Source organism: Pterocles gutturalis, unplaced genomic scaffold (assembly GCF_000699245.1).
Source record: "Pterocles gutturalis isolate BGI_N339 unplaced genomic scaffold, ASM69924v1 scaffold14907, whole genome shotgun sequence".
Taxonomy (NCBI): domain Eukaryota; kingdom Metazoa; phylum Chordata; class Aves; order Pterocliformes; family Pteroclidae; genus Pterocles; species Pterocles gutturalis.
Genome location: NW_010115725.1, coordinates 102,525 through 116,315, shown reverse-complemented (window position 1 = coordinate 116,315; position 13,791 = coordinate 102,525). Strand labels below are relative to the sequence as shown.

Sequence of the window (13,791 nt, the reverse complement as noted above, 5' to 3'; positions counted from 1 at the left end):
CAGGATTTCTGACTAAAATGGGGCTGTAGACAGAGCACATACTTCTCAGCTGGAAAAGGGATAAACCATTGACTGCTTGATCCATCCTTAACTCGCAATGGAAGACGACATCCAATCTGTGGGTCTGATCAACAGGACCTCTGTTATTAAAAGGGGCAAAAGGAAGCCTCCCAGCCGGAATTTCACTTATTTCAAATGAATAAAAGCAGAGGAATGACAGTGCGAGGAAAGGGATACCACGCCCAACTCAAGATTTGGCAACCCAGATGAAGAATATCAGAGTTAAAGAAGTCCAGACAATGAAGCGGAAATAGGCAATGTCAACTGCCTTGGGACAAAAGGAAACACTCTCCTGCCTTTCCTTGCCCAGCTTCTTTTCAAACAAGTTTCCTCAGTGCTGCGTGTGTGCGAGACTCAGTTCAGGATACACGCTGCAGCTGTGCGCTGGGCTTTCTCTTCCCAGATACTGCCTAGAGGGTTTAGTGCCACCCAAGGATAATCTAACGAACAGAAACAGGCTGACCACTGCCTGAGGCTTTACGGCTTTTCAGATGTCCACGTGTGACATCCACTGTAGTTGGGATTCTCAGAATTAATTGCTACTTTCTGATAATTAGCAGCTTAGAGATTGCCCTGGGCCGTAGGGGAGAGAGGGCTTGGGGAGGGAAACCACAGCGCAGATGCCCACAGATTTCCAAAAAGTTATCTGGGGCTGAGCACCTGAATCCCATTGCTTTTGGATGGGAACTGGACAACTCGCTGCCCTTCATGCCAATGTGAATTCTTAATATGCATTTGAGACTTCACATCTGCTTCTCTTTCTGAGTCAACCTTCAGGTTTAAGGACAGATGTCTCAGTGATAGCTTCGACACTATCATCTGGCAAGGGGAAATGAAGCTTTTCTTTACTCAGGAACCAGTTTTATAGCACAAGTAGGAAGCCTCTAAACTTTATCACAAAAAAAAGTGTTTCAGAATAGGTAAACAAATGTCCACATCCAGCTATAAACCCAACTACTGAAAACCATCAAGGGATTTTGTTGTCACTTTAGAAGCTGCTCTGCAGTAAAGAGCCACATACAAAAACTCAAGCTATTAGAGGAAGGGTGTATGGAAAGGTATGTGCCTTAAGATTAATGCTGTAGAGTCAAAGAAAAGCTGTTATTTTTGACATTTTGACATAGCATCACTTTAGGATCTGGTTCTTATTAGCCCTTTCTGTGCCTTTTAGAGGTCTATTTTTTTTAAAAAAAACCAAAAACGCCAGGAAATTTGGAACAGAAACTTACAATAAAACACGTCCCTTGACCCTCTGATCTATCAATCTTTCAAATAAACAAAGATAGCTGGATGAGCCAGGAAAAGGTTATTATATATCGTTACCTTATGTATAATGGGCAGATATTCACTGCACACACTGAGGTTATATAAAAAATCCAAGGTAAGTGAAGCATTTTGTGGAAGATTTTTGCCATGAACGCCCAACGTTGCTCAGGGTGGTTTTGGGTTTTTTTTCCAGGTTGTGTCCTGTGACCTTCAAATTTCACACCCTGTATTATTTATAAATGAGACATTCAAGAAACACAAATTCTCAAATAAAAATGTACACCCCGTCAGTGGAAAAGCAAACAAAAGGAGCTAATGTACTGTGGCTAAAAAAATTTTCAAACAAAGTAGCAGTAATTTACTGCCTCGCTACTAATGGGACCCCACAAATAGAATCAGAATCCTGAGCCCCATCAGGGGAGCTTGATTTACCGAATATCCCCCAGATAATAAAGGAAAATAAAAAGGTAAATTGTGCATGAATGTGAAAGCTGTAATTCTTCCCCTTTCACCACGTGGATCAAATTCACATCCAGTGATTTCAAAAGAAAATCTGGAAATCTCTAAAGAACTGGGGCCAAGCTCAGGAAGCCTTGATCCACCTGGTTTTGTCCCCGTTTGGTTTTGTTTATGTTTTTTAAGCTGTAGTTTGCCTAAGAGGCAAATTCTCCCTGGGCCATCAGAAAGATTTTTCCTAGAAGAACTCACAGCCATGTCACTTCCCTGCCTGGAAAGACTTGCCAAGGCAACAGCTTTAGCCTGGATTCATCAGTGAGGATGGCAAGCCTTGCTTCTCTGCCCGACAAGCCCCCAGACCCAAAGGGTCCAGCAGCAGTGTGGCTGTACCCCCCAGGATGTCCTGCTGTACCCCCCAGGATGTCCTGCAGCCCCTCCCGTGCTCCATGGTCTCCAATTCCACCGTGGCTGCTCTGTAGTCCACCCTTCCAGGGGATGCTCTGCCCGCCCAAGGATCTCCAAGGAGTTAAGGACACGCAGAGCCAAGCACAGGGTAGGGGAGCACATACTGCAGTTCTCCCATCCCCTGTTTTGGCTCTCCCCAATAATTTTCTGCTCTGGATCCCCAAGACCACCCCAGGGGAGGATGCTTGCTATAGGTGATTCTTGGATTTTTATGCCTTTGAATACATAAGGACAAATCCCAGCTTAACCTTCAACCACTGGCTGATTTGGGGTGCACTTTGTAAAATCCTGGCCCTTGCTGCTAAACTCTCCAAGGCAAGTTTGCTTTCTGCACACCTGGAGGACCACGAGACTGCTAAGTGCTACCGCAGCAGTGACAACAAGGTCTGTGCCACACAGAGAGGCTGGGAGCGGCGGGGAGCTCGAAGCTGAGGCTTGGGATCAAGAGATGTCTGGAAATGAAAATGGTTCCCAAGCCCTGACTCACTCTAATGTTTTACACTTGCTTGCCAAAGCAGATAAGCCCTGAAAAGGCAAAGGAAAATAAGCAGTACCTGCAAAAACTCCCCCTAAGAGGTTTTCTTTGGAAACTGAAGGAGCAAGTGAAGAGGTCCTGGGAGGAGGAGGTACCGGCAATGTGATAATGTGCTGCACCCCAGCACTGGCGTCCTCAGCTCTGGCTCAACCCCAGTCAGGACGTGTCTTTGGGCTGCTGTGACAAAACGAGCTCCTGCTGCAGGAGGGCACGGGGGGACCGGGGAGGACCTGACCAGGGGAAGCCACAGCAACAGCATCGTTCTCTTATCAATCCCGTAGAGAATCCTATTTCAGTGAATGTTCACCAAAGCTGAATTCTACTTACAGTTAAAAGAAAATAATATTTCAAAGCTGACTCCTTCTTGGCAGAGACTCCGATATTATCTTTGCCTAAGGATGAAGAGTCCTCAAACAATTCCTCTACTGTACCAGACGTAAATAGACTCCCATTCAAACTCAGGCCTATCTATTGCTTTGTAAATAAACTGACATCTGACAGAAGGCAAAGCCTAGCCATCCACAAGCATTTTTGTGGAAGAGAATCACCTGAATGAAGGGCTCTTCACCTTTTTAAATAAGGATCAGGGAAACGAAGAGCTCATGGTAAATCTCAAACAACGAGCTGGAGCAGGAGCTTGTCCCATGGTATAAGGGGAGAGAGGGGAGGCAATGCACGGGCAAGGAGAAATGAGAAACCAAAGTGGTACAGAAAGACAGAAAGATTAAAAAGTGCCCAGGACCACCCGCCTTGGTCCCTCACCCACGGATGCACCCCAAAAAAGTGTTGCACTAAAGAACGGAGCATGGACCCTAAAAGCCAGCATCAGGGCAGAGTGTCCCTGTGAACTCGGCTCACTCCTGCTTTCATCTGGCCTTTTTGGTTTGCCTCAGATACCACCTATTGCCACAGCCAACGTCAAACAATTTCCAGACGAGGAAACTGCTTTAAGCCACCAAGAGCCTCAGGGGTGGTTCCAGAGCCTGGTGCAATGGGGCCATGTAGGAGCACAGGCAAAGAGGGACACCTCCGATGAGCTGTGGTCCCCGCTGGACATCTCCCACCCGCCCGGCAGCTGCAGGCTCCCCCAGCCCGAGGGAAATCTCAGCTAGAGCTAGCAACCCGGGGGTGAAAGGCTGTGTATCCTGCCACCGACCCCCTGACACAGCCCTTTTCCTACCACCAGAGCCCCCTTCTTTCCCTGAAGTTCACTTATTTCTCTTTAAATAATTAAGTATTTATTGGATCACATTTTCATTTCTCTTTTTCCCTTGTGGCATTCCCTCTGCACGCCATGATTTACCGGTCAGTAAAGAGAGAGAAATGCCCATAGCTAAATTTCGCCTATTTTAGAAGTGATTATTTTTTTATTTTTTATGCAGAGTTTGTTTGTTTTTTTAAGGTTTTGGTGAGAAACCACCTCCTCCCTCCCATCAATCGTTGCTTTCAACAGCTCTTCACGGGTGGCTGCGTCTCTTTTAAATTCATTTCCTGTTAAAAAGAATAAACAGGCAACTGTTTAATGCTGTCGATTTAGCTTATTTAATAAAAACTGAAACCTGAATAGGGCTCAGTTGTAAGATAATCACTGCAGAGATCACCCAGCTAGGGAAAGCACCATGTTAAGTAATTATTTCAAAATGTAGAATATTGTTTAGCAAGACTATGAGCTGTTCTTCCTTCCCAGACACAGAAGACACATTTGAGGAAGAGATGTTCATTTCCAAAAGGCAGCAGGTAGAGTCAGAGTCGCTTAATGGGGACAGCCGCTTAACTGGGAAATTTGTCTGGAAACCGCTTTCATGTGGTGCACTTAATAGGCTTTAAAATGAGTTTTACGGGGATGCCTGCGTGACCTCATGGCTGACTGCAGCAAAGACAAGCGATGTTGATTTCTTGCGATGCTTATTTGCAAAAGAAATGGAAACGAAGCGCACGCCTCATTTTCTCCTCTGAGGTTTCAACTCACCAGGTCAGCACGCGTCGCAGTGTATTTGGCTTTATACAGGCGAGAGTTTCAAAGACCTTTAGCAGAACCTGCAGCTCCCACATTAAAGCCCCTGCTTCTCTCTTAGACAAGACAAAGCGTGTGCATCTTTGCTTGTGGGCACACTGGAAGAACCCGCCCCTCTGACTAAGCTTTTTGGGCAGCAAATGCATTTTAATCACATATGTAAATCCGTGTTTAGGTGTGTAAGCTTACAGCAGTCTAAATGCTAATCAGAGCGAGGAAAGGGGCCGGTAATCCCCCAGGAATGCGGGATTCAGTTCAGTGAGTGGTAATTGCCACATTCCAGGTGGATTAGAAGCGTGAAACTTCATTTTACCTGTTTCTGACAATATAGTTGGAACAGGTGCCACGGAAGTAACATGGAAAATGGTTTAATTACTAGTGTAGAGGCCAGGCTCAGCACTGGCACAGAAAGCGTGAGCTTTGCTTTGAGCAATAAGATGACTCCATGTCCAGGACGGGGGCAGTCACCCCCAGTTTACTATACCATCCCAGTATCTTCAATATCTTTTCTGTACCTTCGCCTCTGTCTAGGTTTTGGCTGGACACACACAGCTTTCCCTGCAATTTATAGCCATCTGTGGGTGCTTCCCCAGTTGAACCTTGGGCTCACAATGGAGAACTAAGAATATATCACTGATGATCATTTGCAAAAAAAAAAAAAAAAATTCCAGCACTTCAGCAAAGTGTGACCCTGTCTTCTCCTGTGATCCTGGGTTCCTAGAGGAAAATCTGCCCGGAAGGTTAGTAAATTGTGCCTGCCAAGGATATTGGAAGAGGCCTGAATTAAGACTGTCTGATTGCCTCCTCTCTGGTTTTTCCTAACTTTTGAGTGATTGGCTTTATGGCCTTGACTTGCTTTTTCTAGGCTACTTCTTTCTTTTTGAAAAACCAAAGTTGCCAAACAAGGAACAAAACACAGTTGCATCCTGTCTGGGGGAACCACCGCCCTTAATTCTCCGCAACTTTGGGACATCCCCAGTGCACAGCCGAGACCTGCGGACCTGCCACGGGCACCTGGATGAACCGCTGCGGTGGGGTAAGACATTCATTCTGTCAACGCCTTCCTTCAGCCATTTGCTGTGAATTGGGAATCCTCTGCTTAATGCCTACGTGCTTTTCTCCCCTTCCCTCCAGCAAGCACAAGTCCTTTGACTTTTGTCTTCTCCAGCGTGTCCTGGATCACCACAAATTCCTGCTCCTTCCCCGGTGCGAAGGCAGACACAAGAGTCAACCTTGTGTTAAAGTGCCCAGAACCAGGTATTCTCTTCACAGTTAAGCACAGAAAACATATTTATGCTTTAAAATAAAACATCATGAACGCATGTTCATAAAAACCATCAACAGAATACAGACAAAAACATCTGGAAAAACCATCTGTGGCAGAACTTCATTATGGGAAATTTCAGTCTAAATAGTTAACGGTTGGCAAAGTTATAAGCAAATTAAAAGAGCGTTTGACAAATTGCACAGTTAGTGTGGCTAAGGGCATCCTCCACTGCAAACGTTATGTTAGAAGCGTTTCAAAGACCAGACTGACTCAGGAGCTGCAGGCCACTGTTTTGCAAGAAGGGCTAGAGGAAGCTAAGTGATTTGGCTGAAATAATTGGTGGTGCATAATTTACAAAATGAAGGGGAATGAGAAATACATCCCTTTTTTCACTCTGTATACCCTTTGGAAAGCTCCAAATCACACATAATTAACACCTGCAAATGTATTTTCCCCATTTATTAATTTAAAGCCTCAAAATTTCATAATAAAACACATCGAGGTAAACTGACTGCCTGATTCTTGTTAATTTTGAGCTCAAATCCTAAGATCCACCAGACAAAACGTCAGGCAGTTCATAAACCAACAGAACTCACATCTTGAAATATTTTTACCATGTGGAACAATTTACTGGTACAAGAAACGAACACAGCATTCTTCAGAAATCACAGAACCACATGTAATTATATGTCAAACGATCACAAGGCAAACAAGGTTTATCTTAAATGCTCCCTCACCCTTTTGCTTGCTGATTATGCCAAGTCAAGAAAAACAGAGAGTCTCAAATGTGATTTCACATCTTTCTGTATTTTTTCTGTCCACTTACCTTTATCTAATTCACTTGAGATGTTCCATGATGATGTAGGCATGAAATCAGCAACAACTGATGAATTTGCTCCTGGAAGGGAAAAATAAGAAAAAAGATGCCGTTAATATATCAATTCTGTATCATTACGAGAGTAAGAGGCATTTATAAAGTCGCTGTCACAGTAATAAAATTATTTGAAGCACAGCAGCTATTAAAATGCACTCGATGCTCCGTGCTGGCAGGCTGAGACATATGGGTAGCAGAAGCAGCGAAGTGGAAAAAGGCACAGGGCCAGCGCTGGAGTTTGTTTTGCAATGCTGTCACTGGGAGGCCTCGTGTTAATTAAGCAACCAATCTTTGAGATGGATTTGGCCCACCTTAAAATCTCTCCATGAGTTTTATAGAGGTAGAATGACTCTGCAGCATTACAGCACAGAAAAACACAAATGCCATGAGGTTGCTGAATGTGTTATCTATTAACATTTACAAGCAATTTTAATCCTGCAAACCCATGCACATAAGAAGAGAGACAGAGTTACGCACTGAAGTTAACAGGGCTACTTGTATGAAAAACCCTCCGACAAGCCGTGTAAACACAGGCTGGAAAGACCGATTTGAACACCAGTAGCATTTTCTTATTGCTATGATATTTTTTTCCTTTTGAAGAAAAAGTTGAACGGTGACTTTAGTCTTCATTTATATTTTTTCCTTTTTTTAACATGTAAACACAGTAAGTCGTACAGAAGATGGTGTGGAGGGAACCGCCAGCACAGTTCCAGCCTCAGCTACAGGTCATGGTAAAACACCTCCCCTATCTGAACATCGACGATTTCATCAAAAACCCATATGAGGACTCCGGCGCGTAACTGCTGCCGTAGCATTTGCGCCTGATCTGAGTGAGCAACCTGGGCTGGTGGGAGGTGTCCCTGCCCGTGGCAGGGGGTGGCACTGGATGGGCTCTAAGGTCCCTTCCCACCCAAACCGTTCCGTGATTCTACGATTCTACGATGTGAGATGCTGGAAAGACTCACTATAAATTAACACCCTGCGGCCCGATCCTGCACCCTGGCTGGACCAACGGTGCTGGGTGATCTCAGAGGTGCACAGCGAGGGCAAAGGCAGCATGCTGAGTGCCAGCAGGGTCCCAGATGAGAACAGGAATCTTTTGAAGTGTATTGGTTTTATTTTGATACCATCCCTTTAGCTTGTTCCCAGACAGCTTTTAACTACAAAGCAATTCCACTCCTAAAACTGTGGCAGTGCAACGATACGCAAAGATGTTCTACGTATATTTGGCCGGTTAGCAACTATGCTATTTCATTAAAAAAATCACGTGAAAATTGTAAACACAAAGTCATACAAATGCATGAAGCAGTTAAGTTCAGATACAGCCACTACGCTTTTTATAAATACCGTCTTTCTTAAAAGCCCACCTGGTAGCAGTGCTTATTTAAGGCTCTGTCAAGTATTTCCAATGTAAACAGGGAATCTGAAGGCATTATAACTCACCTACAAACACAGCCCCTGGCCTGCACGGATACGCAGGGCAGAACCCACTGATGGGGACAGATCCTGAGCCCACGTAAAACGCCATCGCTCTGAAGTCCGCAGTGACACCTGTCTGCACAAGCTGAGATTTTGGCCCACTGGGTCCATCCCTCCTTGTTCTTTTTAACAGTTGAGCTTCTTACCTAACCCAAATGTTAGGGACTAGTGGCTGAAGGACTTGCAAAGTTTAAGGAAAACAAAATGGATCCAGCGCTAATATCCCCATCATGGTGACAGCGATCGTCCAAGCAGCAGGACAGTGCGATCGATGGATTTGCTCTGAGGCTAAAGCTGAGATATGGGGCAGGTGACAAATAACCAGAGGGCAAATGCTGACCAGGACCTGGCTGGTACCAGCGGTCGGGATGCTCCATCTCCTGTGCCTCCCCTGGGCCTTTCCATCCCTCCTACCCCCCAAAATGGGGCAGCTCCTGTGGGTTTCTGATGCAAACCCTCTGAGAGGGGGATCGGAGATGCCAGTGCCTCTCACACCTCCTGCTGAGACCAGACAGGTTCATCTCTTACCTCCACAGGGCACCGCCCAACCCCACGAGCAATGGGTTACGTCCTTCACGCTGCTCACGCATCCATTCTGCACTCAACAATACAGTTTCTGTAGGGAATATTACTTCTGTTCACCTGGAAATATTCTAGTATTGAGAGCCCACAAACGAACCATAGTTGTGACATCCATCCAGCAGACATCCATCGCCTCACCTACAGAAGAAACCACACTAGAAGACCGAACTTTACTATTTATGAGATAGTTCTCCAGGCTGGTAACTGCTAATTTTCTGATATTCCTGAATTAAAGCTCAAGACATATGGGATTCACACACAGTGACTTGCATCTGGGGCACTCTAACAGGCTTGCCTATTTGCTGTCACCAGTAAAAAAAAGAAAAAAAAATCTGCTTAATATTGCAACTGGATTTCAAATGAGTTTGAAAATTAATCCTTAGCTGATTAAAATGCCCTCTTATGCCATGCTTTAACTATTTGAACAATAAGATTTGTTTTTAAAAAAAGTCAACCTGAGAAATGTGATCAGCAGAGAGAACCATTATCCCCCATTAAGATTTCATATACAGATGAAATCATTCCAGATGAATGATGAGTCTAGCTCTTAATACTGGAAAAATAAGTATCTGTTCAAATCTCTATCCCTATTAAGAAATGTTGCTCTTAAGCAAACGAGAAATCACAACAATCAGTTATAACCCCTGCGAAAAGCCAAGAAAAGTGCATCCAAATACACTCCCCACAGAGAAGCTGGCTAATATCTGACTTTATTACCGCGTTGAATAAGTGTAGAGTGAATTTCACACAAGTCCATCCTTTTAAAGCCTTTGTGATTAAATAAACTTCACTAAGGTTTACAAAGTTCTGCCTCTGCAGAAAAACTACAGAGCTAGTTCTTATCGCAGGCACACACCACTGTCTCATTTTCTCACCAGAAGCAACCATTACTCAGCGCTCCAGTGTTTGTACTGTCACGGTTACAGACCCTTCGGAAGGACGGGGCAGCCTCAGCCCCTAGCCAGAGAGCCCAAAGGAGAAGATCCAGGCCCCATGCCCAGGCTAATTAATATCTGTGTGATGCATCTGTAATGGCAAGTAAAGAGAATATAACTCAGAAGAGGAAGAAGGCAGATAACTGAGATGACACCGAACCCAGAAATGATTGAAGATTTTAATGGGAGATAAATCTGCTCTATAGAAACAAAGCAGAGAGCAAAATGAGTCTAAGCATGTGGCTATTCTGCTCGCAAGGCGCTACGAGCAATGCACGAGGTCTGTAGGGCTGCTCAGCGCAGGGACGTACACATCCAGGAGAAGGGTTGCCTGGGAAAGTCTTTCTTCTGGGGTGCAGAGAGGAAAATCCCAGGTCTTTTTTTTCTCTTTAAGAACACATGCCAAACAAAAAAATTCAAAGTGTCTTCTTCATGGCCATCTTCTGTCTTACTTTATATCGCACCAGTGGGTCATTCTATACCCTCATTATATAATTACATATAAAATCGGGAGTAATTTTTTCTGCTACAAATATGAATGTGACTGCAACCTGTGCAATTCAGATCTCACTGCAGAATACCCAAAACAGCAAAAAGAGCACAAAGGCATTTAAAGTAACCAAGGAGTTAGAAGTCTGAGTAATAAGATAAACTATACAAAATGAATGTTTAAACTAAAGAAAGAAGCTTTCCATTTGCAAATCTCTTTCTGAAGCTGCACAGAAATCCTACCCCAAGTGAGATTTGTTATCCTATGAAGGAATTTGCCTAAGGAAGCGATAAACCCCCAGTTTCACGGGACACTAAGAACAAGATCGGGCAAGACGTTACTACAGACACAAACGGGCAGCTATCCCACGCTGTCAGGAGGGTCAAGGCAGGATAACTTCACCGGAGATTTGGGCAAATTATTTTTGCCAAATCACAGATAAACATTTTCTAGCAGCAGATCTACTAGAGACATCAACACGCCTTAAAGAGGTGAATAAAAACCTTCAGAAAATAGACTCTTCAGCTATCCTACTTGGATAGAATATTAGAAAAACAGGAATCATAGATAAAGTTATACAGACTCAGAGCAAAACCTAATTATACTAAGTGCTCGGTATTTTTTGCTTTTCTGCACATTCCAGACCGACGCTTCATCTTTCTCTCTGTCTAGTTCCTACCTGACTGATCTCTTCCAGGATCTTCCCACAGATATGCCTCATGGCTGTTTTTCTTCTCACTCGTATCTCCCTCATCTTCCTTTTTTTTTGCCTTTTGCGTTTTCGGTTGCACTGATCCTTTGTAACCTCCCCACACATTTTCATCTGATCTCCCAAGATATTCCATTTTGCAATCAGCCAGTTGCCAGCCTATCCACAGCCCACCCGGGAGGTGCTGAAGGAAATCTAGACATATTTTCTGCAGACTGTAATAGAGACGACCTATTATTTCCTAATTTTCTTGTCTGTTTAAAAACTGGCACCATCCTGAAATTTCCATAATATATGTCTCAAATTTTGCTTCTATCTTTAATGTGCGAAAGCATTTTATTTTCATGACATCAGCATCTCTGCGTGTCAGTAGACATGTCTGCATTAGACAATTCCTCTGTTTCAAAAGGAGGCAGGAATCATAACTACTTCTATCAGTTGAAGGAGGCAAAATTGCATGAAGACGGGAAATTGTTGAAAGCATTTCTGCTCTTCAGGTAAGGCAGGTGTCTCCCGAGGAGAACACTGCCTTTCATAGTCTGCAATACCGTAGGTCAACGACAAACCTTCCATTGATTAGTTATGAATATTGCAATCAGTTAAGAATATTGCAATTTCAGTACAAAATGATGTGTAAAAGATATGGTACATATAGTCTACAGCAAACAGTCCATGTTAAAAAAACACTCCCGCGAAGAGACTCAACCTTCCACGTTGAGGCGAGCTGCTGGCCTTGGTTACTGCCGTTTTAAATATTCTAAAAGAGAAGAGCCTACAAATTATATGCCATAAAACCTGCCAGAGAACACACCTTAACTGAAAATCTATCCGGTCAGCAAGATGAAATGCTGCATGATGGCATTTCTCCTTCAAATGCTTAACATCAGCGAGTTCGCTTTTCTCCACCTCGTTACTTGAAAAAGCAAAGGCAAAGCTTGTTCTGCCAAAACCTTGCATAGGCAGATCCGAGAGATAAGAGTTTACCAGCTCATTCCTGCAGAGTTCACAACTGTTGTCATCGCTGTGTCAGAAAACGCGTTTTCTGCTGGCAAAGAACCTGCTGGAGCTCTTCAGGCTGCTCCATGCAGATAGGGGCAGAGATGATATTGCCCGACGCCAATAACTCAAATGGTTAATTTTGTTTGTGCTCTTAGAATGTAAACCTTTCAGGCATACCTATCTGTGACCTGTATGTAGGATATCATTATTGATAGCCTAGGGTAAATTAATTATTGGCATTAGATAGGGAGATTTTCAACACCAACGAACAAGGGGAGCTCTGGGGATTTCAAAGATCCAATACGTGAAATTTCAGCTTCAAAAGTGAGACGTGCAACAGGATGATTTAATTTAGTGCAGGACTGGAAATTATTAGGAATTTCACTGACACCGCAGCCTGTTCCATCTATCAGAGCACCTCATCACTGCTACAGGTACTTTCATCAGTACGTACGCAACGAACAACCTCTCTACCTGGGAGTCTCTCTAAATGCCTCCAGCTCCCGAGGGCTAGAGATAAGCTGAAGGATTAGCCTGCTTGTGATGCATCATCAGAAAGAATCCCGGTGCCCTGCTTCTGATTACAAGGCAGGAAGCCAAGAGCGCTGCATGCACCTGACACCTCAGCTTCTTGCAGACCTGCTCTCTTCGATGTGGATACACCAGGGAAGCTTTAGGCTCAAAGGTGGGCAGTCACTGGGGTTTCCTGTACTTTCAGGATAACAGTAATACTCACCCCAAAAAGCCTACTGGGGAGATGAAAGCTTGTTCTTAAGATTTGATCTGGAATATCAATAGGCAACACCATCAGAAAATGATGCAATTGCTACATAATCAATACTTGCAAACTCCTAAAGCACCTTGAAATGTTCTGGCAGTAGTCTAATGACCAAACAAGCCAGGGCTGACTGCAATACTTTCAGTAACTTGGTCTTTGGCAAAGATCATGTCAGTTAAAAGCTGCTTTCTTCCATGGGAGCAGAGCCATCTCTTGGAAGAAGAGGTTCTTAAGAGCCCTTCTTTATACGCTAATACTTTAATCCTAAATTTCTAATTAGTGACCTACAATGCCTTTTGATTGCAGCTATTAATTACAGATTATCATTAATGTTCTATGGATTTAGAAGTCACTGTGGAATCTGGGTGCACTTTACATCGCTCTAAATTGGGTCGTTAACAGTTCCACTTAAGAAGAGCAAAAACACTGCACCCTGGAGCAACCCACAGCTTTAATGACAGGGAATGAAGAAAAGAAATGGCCAGTTGGCTGAACGCCAGCATTTCACAGCTCACAGTCGAGTCTTTGTGCTTACGAACTGCAGAAATGTGGCTACGACGGCACCAGACGCAAACCTCCGGAGCGTGAGCCCAGCACAGAGAACGCGCTGCCCCGCGTTCCTGGGAACAGCACCGCTCAGGTGGACCAGGCACGATCCTGTGCTGCAGAAAGTCACGGGGCCTCTACCTTTCGCTAGGAAGAATTCTTTATAGTCTGCTCCATCTGAAACACAAAGGACGTGGAAGCAAGATATTGGAGGAACACATCGTTTTCTTGTCCATACAGGCAGGTTTTATTGGACATGGATATAGAATCATGGAATCCCAGAAGGGTTTGGGTGGGAAAGGACCTTAAAGCCCATCCAGTGCCACCCCCTGCCAC

General features: G+C 44.2%; 1 protein-coding gene across 1 annotated transcript in view; it reads right to left on the bottom strand.

The window, feature by feature from the left end:
- The window catches only part of ROR1 (receptor tyrosine kinase-like orphan receptor 1), a 53,497-nt gene extending 46,538 nt beyond the window's left edge, over positions 1-6,959 (bottom strand). Inside the window, 1 exon segment of the mRNA XM_010075289.1 lies at positions 6,890-6,959. Coding sequence (XP_010073591.1) covers positions 6,890-6,932 — 43 coding nt within the window. The 5' untranslated portion in view covers positions 6,933-6,959.
- Between the last annotated feature and the right edge of the window lie 6,832 nt (positions 6,960-13,791).